This window comes from Pseudophryne corroboree, chromosome 8 (assembly GCF_028390025.1).
Source record: "Pseudophryne corroboree isolate aPseCor3 chromosome 8, aPseCor3.hap2, whole genome shotgun sequence".
In the NCBI taxonomy this organism is placed as follows: Eukaryota; Metazoa; Chordata; class Amphibia; order Anura; family Myobatrachidae; genus Pseudophryne; species Pseudophryne corroboree.
The window spans coordinates 247455512-247466953 of NC_086451.1; the positions used below are offsets into that span (position 1 = coordinate 247455512).

The 11442-nt window shown below is 44.7% G+C and overlaps 1 protein-coding gene across 1 annotated transcript; it reads right to left on the reverse strand.

The window, feature by feature from the left end:
* Positions 1 to 1933: 1933 nt before the first annotated feature.
* Positions 1934 to 6149, reverse strand: LOC134947678 (glutamine amidotransferase-like class 1 domain-containing protein 3, mitochondrial). The gene is made up of 4 exons (XM_063935647.1): positions 5955 to 6149; positions 3869 to 4040; positions 3564 to 3765; positions 1934 to 2236 (listed from the first exon to the last, which is right to left on the reverse strand). The coding sequence occupies exons 1-4, from the start codon at positions 6063 to 6065 to the stop codon at positions 2044 to 2046; spliced, it is 678 nt and encodes a 225-aa protein (XP_063791717.1). The 5' UTR covers positions 6066 to 6149; the 3' UTR covers positions 1934 to 2043.
* Positions 6150 to 11442: the final 5293 nt, after the last annotated feature.

Here is an 11442-nt window from a genome sequence, read left to right on the forward strand (position 1 = left end):
CAATGCGTGCTGCAATTACTGTGGGTGCCAATGTGTGCTGCAATTACTGTTGGGCCAATGTGTGCTGCAATTACTGTGGAGGACAATGTGTGTTTAATTACTATAAGCGACAGTGTTTAAATTGCTGAGGGGACCAATATGTGTGTTTTGTTCCTGTGGGATCAAGTATGTATTTTTTCCCCCCTATGGTGGTCAATGTGCTTTTTTTTTATGCTCACAGGGTACAGTGGGGTATATTTACTAAAATTCGTATTTTTCTGAATGAGGTTAAAGTTCAAACACGAATGACATAGAATGTGTAAATTTGCAACTTTTTGAATTTAATACGACTCTTTTACTAAGCTGTCGTATTCTGCATTTTCGTGTTTTCCGATGTCGATGTCATTCGTATTTTTTTTATGCAGTGTTTTACGGGAGTGAATAGTAAAACACTGCCGACATTAACACAATGAATCTCGGCCGGATCTGTGAGATCCGTGCAGGGCTTCATTGTGCACCTTTCGTTAAAAAAAAACGAAATTAAAAAGCAAAAAAAAAAAAAAAAAATGGGGTCCCCCCTCCTAAGCAAAACCAGCCTCGGGCTCTTTGAGCCGGTCCTGGTTGACAAAATATGGGGGGAAAAAAGGGTTTTTTTAATAAAATTTTTTAACACTTTCCCACCCCTTACCACTGATAAACATGCACGGATCTCACGGATCCGTGCATGCCTATCAGAACACGGTAAAAAAAAAGCAGGTCTATTTTAAAACTGCTTTTTTTTACGATTTGTATTTATTCACGGCAGTGTTTGGCTATTGCCGGCAGTGTTTGTGAAATACGAATTTTAGTAAATGACCGAGTTCTATCAAATAACAGGCGTATTTGACCGATGGTGTATTCATTCTTATTTTTTTTCTTTGAATTCAAAAAAAATACGAATGCCCTCATCACTGCCGAGATTTGTGCTTAGTAAATTCCCGAGATGACACTTTGAAGAAAAAACACCAAATCGGTCAAAATCGGGAGCTTAGTAAATATACCCCTATGTGTCTGTTTTTGGGGGACTGATAGTCTGCCTTAGCAATTTAAAAATCTTGTTCGGTGTGCTGCGAGTTGAAATTCACTGCTCTAAAGACATTATATAAGTTGACTTAATATTGATCTCAAAGAACACAAGACACCTAGGAACCAGCAAATAACGATCCATTTATAGTTATGTACTGTGAGATTCATGTGCATGCCTTTTAGTCACAGTTTTTATTCATTTGAGCGGTTCGGGGGTTTAGATAACATATGCATATATGTCATTTATATGTGTACTCATTTCTATTTATTGAATAAATGTATTTTGCTATTCTTTCCAGCTGCGCTCACTCTGCTCTCCTCAGGTCTTGATTTAGCCTGAAGCTGTAAGAGGAATGGCGAAGCCCCAGAAAAAGTGGCTAAATGTAGGAGCCCTAGTGCTCTTCAAAGGGGACTTGCAGAGTAAAAGGGGGGTACACACTGAGTTGTGTGCTGAGCGATCTAGCACAGACCGCTCAGCACACATCTCTACCCCCACTCAGAACACAGTGTGATGTGTGCTGAGCGGAGGGAGGGGATGGAGGGGCTGCTCACCTTACACAGCGGTGAAGTGAGTGACCTGCATGCAGGCACAATCTAGAACCGGCGATAGCGACGCGTATTCCGCGCATCGCTATGGGCATACACACAGAGTTAGATTGCTTACAACTTAAGCATGGATCTCTCCGTTTATACCCCCCCCCTTATGTCATCAACTTATAGCAGGCGGCAGTGCAGTCTTAGGGCTGCAGTATTTTAAAGATTCATGCAACTCACAATACAGATGTGGAAACACAATGTGCAGATGGATCTTTAATCATCTGTTTATGGCGTAGTTAATGTGTACAGACTGATATTCCAAATGAAAATAAAAAGCACCAGAACCACCTACTGAATATCAAAATGACACTTTATTCTTCTTAACAAATAAATACACAATTCACTACAATTAAGTTTTAACTACATATTACAGCTCAGCTGTATTCATTTCCCATTACTAATTTAAGTTAGCTTGAGTACATCTTTAACCATTTCACCGACGCCGTCGAAGATCTCATGTATTGGGCTGTTACACATGAACGCGCTGGTAGTGACCAGTTTATTTTTCTTGTCCACATGAACTTCATGGACTTGTTTGTTGACATGTTTACAGCCAAGCTGTGTAATGGCTCCAGCTGTTCCTGCATGGGGCCACCTGCAGAACAGACAAGGGACATGAGGTTACAATAGTGATTAAAGGACAGTGTAAAGTACAATACAAAGGATTTCCACATTCCCAGGATTTATTATCGTGGTTCATTATACTAGAACGATTTGCTTCAATCAGAAATGGGTGTCATGTGGGTACAGTATCTGGCAGATATAAAGGTAGAGGACATATAGGGAATTATTGGTGATTACCTTTGATCTATATGACACGTTCTAATTTTCTAGTTCAGATATAGGTCACATGAGGATAACAGGTGTTTAGTAAATGCTGGAGGTGCAGGTTCTGGTGTTGGACAAACTGTTGTCCATCTTCCTTCAATCACCTCCCAGTTTAGGGAATGAAGTAAAGATATGTGGACAGAACTGGACTGGGACTAGATACCAGCGCTGGTGTTTGAAGTACACAGGCCCACCTGCTGTGGGTTCCACGCACAATTTTGTTGCATGCTGGTGGGACGTTGTTTGTGCAGAAGGGGCACATTGACATCTGGTTGGGGGTATTAGGGACAAATGACACCTGGGGTTGTGTTAATAGTAGGGGCACAACAGCTAGTGGTAGAAGTAGGGACACATAGCAGATGGGTAGGGGGATAGTAGTATAGTAACATATATACTATAGCTTTGGGAAGTAATAGAAGTAGGGGCACAACAGCTGGGGGCTGTGTATGCCACATTAGTGTCAAGTTCTCCATAACACTGTGTGCGTAAAATAGGGTTTTTTTTTTTCTGTTTATAGTGAACACAATGTAATACTCCTAAATCATTATATACCATGTAAGAGCAGAGTCTACAAAGGGCTGATGACTAACCTGTGCTTACTCCTCATATGTCACAATGCCTGCCCTTCTTTTTTCCTGTGTTTATAGTACAGAACCGACACAGGCTCTTACTGCGTGCTCCAAATGGGCGGCCGCTGGCACAGCTCAGTTAGCTGTGCCACATCGTGTCACAGTGGGGAGATGGCCGTCAGAGGCTGCGTCTGTGGATCAGTGATCCAACTGGTGATGGGCAACCATCTAAGAGGCATTTGCCCACCTCCTAACTCAGCAGTGCCAACCAGGCTAGCCCATCTGGCAGAAGCACCGGAAGGCCAGTCCAGCCTTGCATGTGGATAAACAATTGATCGGTTTCCAGAAAAGTGATTGTACAAGTATTAATAGCATTCACCCAATGTATCAGTTATAGTACTATCAGGACCTGCTTGTCTTTGTAGTGGTGTATACTGTATATAGCTCTGATTTGAGGTATGTGAAAATCTACCAAATAAAAAAGGGAATTATGGCTTTGTAGCCACACACATTGCTGAGACATACTTGTCACACTCTGTATCGCAGCCAACAGTGACTTCACACCCAGGAAGCAGCTTTGCAGCCAGCACAGGGGAGATACAGCACAGGCCAATGGGCTTCTTAGCAGCATGAAATCCTTTTATAGTTTCTTCAATAGCTGTTAGAACAGAACAGTCCTTCCCTTTCACTGCCCAGGTAGAGAGATTCTTAGCAACTCCGAAGCCTCCTGGATAAAGATGAACAGGGAGAAGAGAATGAATAACTCTCCTCACACACATACATTTCTTACTACTGTTTATACAGATAAATCATAGTCTGTATTACTGTACCTGGTATGATGAGTGCATCATAGTCACTGACTTTCAGATCTGTAAGGTCCTTAATGTTTCCTCTTGCGATCCGCGCACTCTCTGTGAGCACATTACGCGTTTCCTCAGTGGGCTGTCCTTTCACATGGTCCACAACATGCATCTGGTCTATATTGGGTGCGAAAAGCACATACTGTGGAAGGAAGATGGATAGAGCGCTTTATTACACTAAGAATATGGGCACAGCCTACATAGTAACACCAGAGGCAGACACACAGCAACATGGGAAGCAGGAGAATTTTACCAGGGAGGTGCCCCATGTGCAGACACCGGGTGGGCCCCCTCCTCTCACGGCGCTGTACACTCTGGAATTAAGAGTCTACTGTGCACGCGCTGATATCCGGAAACATGGTGCTCGCCATATTCCGGAGACTAAATTCCTACTGTGCATGTGCATTGGCTATTCTGACTGGAGCTCCGACACAGGACTTCGGAATGGTAAGTAATAAAACAGGTTGTAGTGTGGGCCCCTCTGGACCCAGCGGCCCGAGAGCACTGCACACATTGCATCCATTATAGAAATGCCAATGATGGGAAGCTTATGTGATATCAATGTGTACAGTGCAGGTTTATACTACTCTGAGGAAAGCACATAATAACTTCCCCTGTACACACTGTAATGTCCATGTCTCCACCACCTAGATGTGACACAGAATTGGGCAGCAGGCTCCCCTCCCACCTATGTAACATTGCATTGTAGAACATCTTTAGTCACCATAGCTATCCATACCATAAATGCCCAGAAGTGAAACATGTGACAGTATCTATTAACTGGGTAAGTTTTGGGGAAGGGAAAAAACAACAAAAAACAGATGATATTTACAAGCCTACAGTATGAAAGTCATTAGTTTATTACTCATATAAGCACTGAAAGGTGCCAGTTATCTGGCTTATTTACTGACATAGTGTCTCCTCACAGATGGCTTTAATCACTCTATTTTATATTACTGCCTATTCCCTACTAGGGAAGGATGAGACAGATACACCCCCACCCCTGAATACTACAGAATCCATATTGCACAAGGACGTCTCCTGCATACCACCAGTGACTCACCAGTGTGCAGCATTTATATTAGTGTTGGCAGCGGCCAGGATTAGCATGGAAACACAGAACGCCTCCCAGATAATCAGGGAAGAGGTTTCTCTTTTTCTGCAGAGTATGTACTTAATAAAAGCCATCAGTCACAGAGGTGACGAGTCCTCTTCATAAGTATGGCTGCTGAGACTATCAAGTCTGCCAGTACTTCAATTCAGTTCTGGTATGAATGGTCGACCACGTTAAGGTCGACCGTCATTAGGTTGACTACTATTGGTCGACATTGACATGGTTGACCTGGACAAATAGTCTACACATGACAATGGTCGATATGGGACAGATTGACACATGAAAAGGTCGACATGGATATTTGAACTGTTTTTGGAGTCATTTTTTCCATAACAACCTTTTCATGTGTCGACCTGTCATGTGTCAAACATTTTCATGTGTCAACAATTTGTCCATGTCAATGTCAACCAAAAGTGGTCGACCTAGTAACTGTCGACCTAAGTAGGGTCGACCTGCCAAATGGATATCGCTCAATTCAACACAAATATAATATAATATAAGTAATAAACTTCCAGCCAAAACATAAGCTCTCAGTTCTGTTTTTTTTTTTTTTTTTTAAATAGTATATTTTGTGATTGCAGCAACATAACAGAATCACTGAATAAGAAAGTTACAATAAAATGTAGCAGAGATATTTGGGCAATAAATAAAGGATTACTGTAAATAATAGGGCAGGTAACAGTCCGGACTATACTGCGCAGTAATGGCAATATAGAGTACTGATGTTACCTTACAGTAACTTTATAATAAGCAAAGTAGTTCAGTATTTGCAGGTCTGTGCAAAGGTATATTCAGGTAAATGTTTGAAAAAAGAAATCAGTAGTAAACTACTATTATGACTACTCACACTATTTAGAATATAGAGTCTTATTAAATTGTCAGTATTATAGACGTCCACGTGCTCTGTGCAATGATACATTGTCCTGTATAATCTTTACTCACCTCAGCACCAGCTCTGCTCAGATGCACCAGCACAGCAGAAGACTCGTGGACCTCACTGCCATCATACACCCCGCAGCCAGCGAGGATCACTGCCACCTTCTTCTGGGACATGATGATGAATACAGGACACTGGCAGCAGGAGCTTGTAATACCCAGTAGAAACACGACTGCTGGGGAGACAGTGACTGAGATCTGTGTGCGATGCCTGCACCTTTATACACAGAGAGGGGGCGTGTCTGGGGAGGATCCCATAGACAGGGAAATGATTGCAGCAATTATTCCACTGTAATTATCCAGCTAGGTAGAGCCTGGGGTTTTCCCACGCTGTGTAACCTAGGGATGAGTGTAGCCTAGCCCCAATTAGTTTTAATTAGTCTTAACATACTGAAGTGAAGCTGTATCTGAGCAGGTAATAAATTTTATTAGTAAAAACATTACTTCTTGTAATTGTCACAGTTTTGTGTGTAAGTATCTGACATCTGGATTTTCCATATTTTTTATTTATGGTATCTGACCACCGATCATTCCCACATCGTTTTAACAAGTAAAAAAGTGTATCCCATATCAGGGCCCAAACTAGGATTTTTGGCGCCCGGGCCAAAGCAGTAATTTGGCACCCCCTATGCACACAAACACACACACTTTGGAACCATGGCCCTCATTCCGAGTTGTTCGCTCGCAAGCTGCTTTTAGCAGCTTTGCACACGCTAAGCCGCCGCCTACTGGGAGTGAATCTTAGCTTATCAAAATTGCGAACGAAAGATTCGCAATATTGCGAAAAGACTTCTCTGTGCAGTTTCTGAGTAGCTCGAGACTTACTCTGCCAGTGCGATCAGTTCAGTGCTTGTCGTTCCTGGTTTGACGTCACAAACACACCCAGCGTTCGCCCAGACACTCCTCCGTTTCTCCAGCCACTCCCGCGTTTTTCCCAGAAACTGTAGCGTTTTTTCACACACTCCCATAAAACGGCCAGTTTCCGCCCAGAAACACCCACTTCCTGTCAATCACATTACGATCACCAGAACGAAGAAAAAACCTCGTAATGCCGTGAGTAAATTTCCTAACTGCATAGCAAATTTACTTGGCGCAGTCGCAGTGCGAACATTGCGCATGCGCAATAAGCGGAAAATCGCTGCGATGCGAAGAAATTTACCGAGCGAACAACTCGGAATGACCACCCATGTCAAAAACACAGTAATAAATATTTGGCAAAGCGACAAAGAGCACCGTCAGGGTGCATCCAGCACACATTCCCTAGAAAAATGGATAGGAACACAAGAAAACTAACATGCACCTCAGATACAGTATTGTGGGGGACTCTGACTGGCCAACTGCTGTAGGACTACAAAGACCAGCATGCCAATCAGGACCTAGGGCCAATTAAAGAGGAGGAGTACCAACTTTCTGTGTAGGGGGGATACACAATAGGGGTAATTCTGAGTTGATCGCAGCAGGATTTTTTTAGCAGTCGGGCAAAACCATTTGCACTTTGGGTGGGTTATTTTGTTTCTGTGCAGGGTAAATACTGGCTGCTTTATTTTTACACTGCAAATTAGATTGCAGATTGAACACACTCCACCCAAATCTAACTCTCTCTGCACATGTTAAATCTGCCTCCCCTGCAGTGCACATGGGTGGTCATTCCGAGTTGTTCGCTCGCAAGCTGCTTTTAGCAGCTTTGCACACGCTAAGCTGCCGCCTACTGGGAGTGAATCTTAGCTTATCAAAATTGCGAACGAAAGATTAGCAGAATTGCGAATAGACACTTCTTAGCAGTTTCTGAGTAGCTTTAAACTTACTCGGCATCTGCGATCAGTTCAGTCAGTTTCGTTCCTGGTTTGACGTCACAAACACACCCAGCGTTCGCCCAGACACTCATCCGTTTCTCCAGCCACTCCCGCGTTTTTCCCAAAAACGGTAGCGTTTTTTCGCACACACCCATAAAACGGCCAGTTTCCGCCCAGAAACACCCACTTCCTGTCAATCACAGTACGATCACCAGAACGAAGAAAAAACCTCGTAATGCCGTGAGTAAAATACCTAACTGCATAGCAAATTTACTTGGCGCAGTCGCACTGCGGACACTGCGCATGCGCATTAGCGACTAATCGCTCTGTTGTGAGAAAAAAATAATGAGCGAACAACTCGGAATGACCCCCATGGTTTTGCCCAACTGCTAACAAAAATCCTGCTGCGATCAACTTGGAATTACCCCCAATGTGGGTTATCCTGGCTACAGAGAGGAGTCCCTAGGATTGGCTGGTGTTATATACCTGATATAAGCCATGCAGTCACTGTATCACACACACACACTGGGGGGAGGAGGACTCCAACTGGCCAACTGTTGCAGTACTACAAAGCCCTGCATGCCAGTCGGGACCTTGGACCACTCTTTGGGAGGCAGCAGCTGTCCTGGTGTATAGCGACCTCACCTCAGACCAATTATCATCCTCTCACACTTTCCTTTTCAAGTGGAGCTGCTATGCAGGAAGGGGGAGGCGCTGAGCAACAGGGCCAGGGGCAGATATAGTTTACACAGGCACACCCCCGCCCCATTCATTCTAGTTGCTGGGGGTGTTTTTTTCCCAGGAGTCCACATTGGTGGTACTGAGGAGCGGGGATCTGCACCGAGGGTTCAGTCTGGGACCCGGCAATAGGTAGCCCCTTAGGGTCCTGTCCTGATCAGGTTGAGCTGCAGGAAGGGGGAGGCGCTGGGGAGTAGGCCTGGGGGCAGACAGCACCTGCACAAACACAGGAGTGTGCAAGCGGCCATGGACCAGTGCTCGGGAAATGAAAGAGGGCAGCTGGAGAGTTCATGGTCATCGCCCCTGCCTCATTTATTAGCGTTCTAGTTGCCGGGAAGGGGGGAGTTTACCAGGAGTCCACGTTGGTGATGCTGGGGACCGGGGACCTGCAGCGAGGGTTCTTGGACCTGGCAGAAGGGCTGAGAGAAAGGAGGAGAGGCAGAGTACCCATCTCTGCGCCCTCTCAGATTCTGCACCCGGGGCATTTGCCCCCTTAGCCCCCCCTAGTTGCAGCCATGCCCATATGTACAAAGAAGTATTGCTAAGCTGCTGTATGGCTGCTGCCCAAAGCAGGTGCCTGGCTTTCTTATATGGCAGTAACTACAGCCCAGGATACAGGATCCATTTACCTGGGGTCAAATGGCCCACATGTAGACCAGGCAACATTAGTGGTTATTCACCCATTGGATCATTTAACATAAGGATCATCAATCCCTACTGTCATCTCTGTTCTGGCAGTGTTCATGTTAAATAATATGAAGACAAAGGAACACCTTAAGCAAATACTTGTGTGTATGTAACTAAAAATTATCTTGTATATTAATCTTTTATATTTTGTAATGTACAAGTGTAAACTGGTAACTTCAGATACCGTATGCTGCCCTGTTATATGCGCTGTCAGGATATACTGGTCAGGAAATGATATTGGAGCTAAAACAGCTCAGTGGCAAATTTATATTTCTGTATCCTCTTTATGTGAGTGTAGGGATGATTCATGTAAAGATCAGAGTCTCCACTCTCTACAGGAAACACTAAACCTGTGTTTATCTAGTGTTTCCAGCCTTGTAAAGTACCTGTATCATCATATTAACACTCCTGAAAAAAAATCTGTATTGTAAATCAACATTTCTGCTACTATTAACCTCTGATATGGTTCCGTGTGGCTAATTCAGACCTGATCGCTGCTGTGCGTGTTCGCACAGCAGCGATCAAGTCTGAAGTGCGCATGTGCCAGCGCTGCAGTGCACCAGCGCATGGCAGACAGCCGACGGCTGTCTTAGCCCTGCGATCGCCTCTGCCTGATTGACAGGCAGAGGCGGTCGCCGGGCGGGCAGGCGGCGTTTGGCCGCCATTTAGGGGGCACAGGCCGGGCAACGCAGATGTGCCCGGACTGTTGGGGGGGGGGGGGGGGGGGGGGGGGGGGGGGCGGCGGGCCGCAGCGGCTGCATGACGTCACATGCAGCCGCTGTGACCCGGGCAGTGATGAGTAGCTCCCTGCCAGTGCGCAGGCTGGCTGGGAGCTACTCCTACAGTACAAAAGTATTGCCGCTATGCATTGCTTTTGTACTTGTATGACGGGTAGGGCCTGACATGCGGGGCGGACTAGCCCAGTGCTGGGCATCCCCCCGCATGTCAGGGAAGCTAATCGTAGATATGCTAAATGTAGCACATCTACAATCAGGTCTGTATTAGCCCCCGTGTCTCCTGTTTCCGGGCAGAACAAACAGAAAATGTTCATATTCAAATACCACCAGTTACACTATAAGGGGATAATGAGAAAATAACCATCCTGCTAACAAATAAATGAACTGTCAATAGTGTGAGCTGTAATAATCATCATCATCATCATCATCATCATCATCATCATCATCATCATCATCATCATCCCCAATGCTGCTCACCAGAATACATCATCTCATCTTGAGGCCTTGTATACTGTTTTATTGTTATTGACTCAGCATTCGTCGGGTCACTAGTTAGCGTAACCACCACATAGCCTCAGCCCTTTGTGTCTCTCCAGCAGTATACCTCAATGTTCCCTACAGTGTCAACCCCTCCCATGTCTCTCCAGACTCAAACTTAAAGTGCTGACAGCTGTATTCCCATCTCTGTCTCTCCATACCACCCATCTGTCTCTCATTGCTGTCCTTCCTTTTTCTTTTCCCCATCCCCCTCTATGTTTGTGTTCCATCCTTGAACCCTCCTTCCTCTCTCTTTCCTCTTTGTCGCCATCCTTTCTCCATCTATCTGTTGGGAAGAAAGGGTTGCAAATGCAGTGGGGTCATGAGAAGTAGGGGATGGCAATCATGTGCGTAGAGAGGGCACTAATGGGAGAGCTTGGTTCAAGACATTTACAGCACTCTCTCGGGGAGAAATGAGGATATGGCTGTGTCTAGAAGACAGCCAATGAAAGCTGTGAGGGGATGAATGGGGCAGGGTCTCTATACAGCTCTCTATTGTGCCTGAAATTAGACTTATTTAATGTGTCACTGGTTCTCAAATTCGACCTCAAGACCCCAACCAGTTCATGTGGACAGATTAGGTAAATCAGGTGTTTTTAACATGAAGAATGTCCCCAATGCCACAATAGATTGCTGATCATTGATGGTAGTTCCAATCGGAAAGTCTGATCGGTGGCTCTGATCAGCGGTTCTGGTCAGGTTGGGGCATAAGGGAACCGGCAGCCAGATGTATGGAGGCCTTTAGTCTAGTGTCTATTATACCATCAGTGACTGCAGTCCAGTGTTGTCTATATTCTGTATATTACTGTACCTAAAACACACACAGATCAATCTCACAGGTATCTCTTCCTCATTATAGTCGTAGTAAGCATTCTTTTAAAGTCAATCTCTCTCTGATTTGTGACTATGGGTGGAGATGTATGAATCTTTTGTAATCCTTGTTTCCTTTCAAAAGAGTTGAAAAGATTGAAAGCCAAAATATAGTATCTTATGGTTATACAC

Bases quoted from the DNA above. Each gene is read 5' to 3' on its own strand.
- LOC134947678 (XM_063935647.1), bottom strand. From the start codon at position 6,065: ATGTCCCAGAAGAAGGTGGCAGTGATCCTCGCTGGCTGCGGGGTGTAT. The intron at 4,041-5,954 runs GTGAGTAAAGAT...TTCCTTCCACAG, and splicing joins TGAGCAGAGCTGGTGCTGAG to TATGTGCTTTTCGCACCCAA. The intron at 3,766-3,868 runs GTACAGTAATAC...ATCTTTATCCAG, and splicing joins TGATGCACTCATCATACCAG to GAGGCTTCGGAGTTGCTAAG.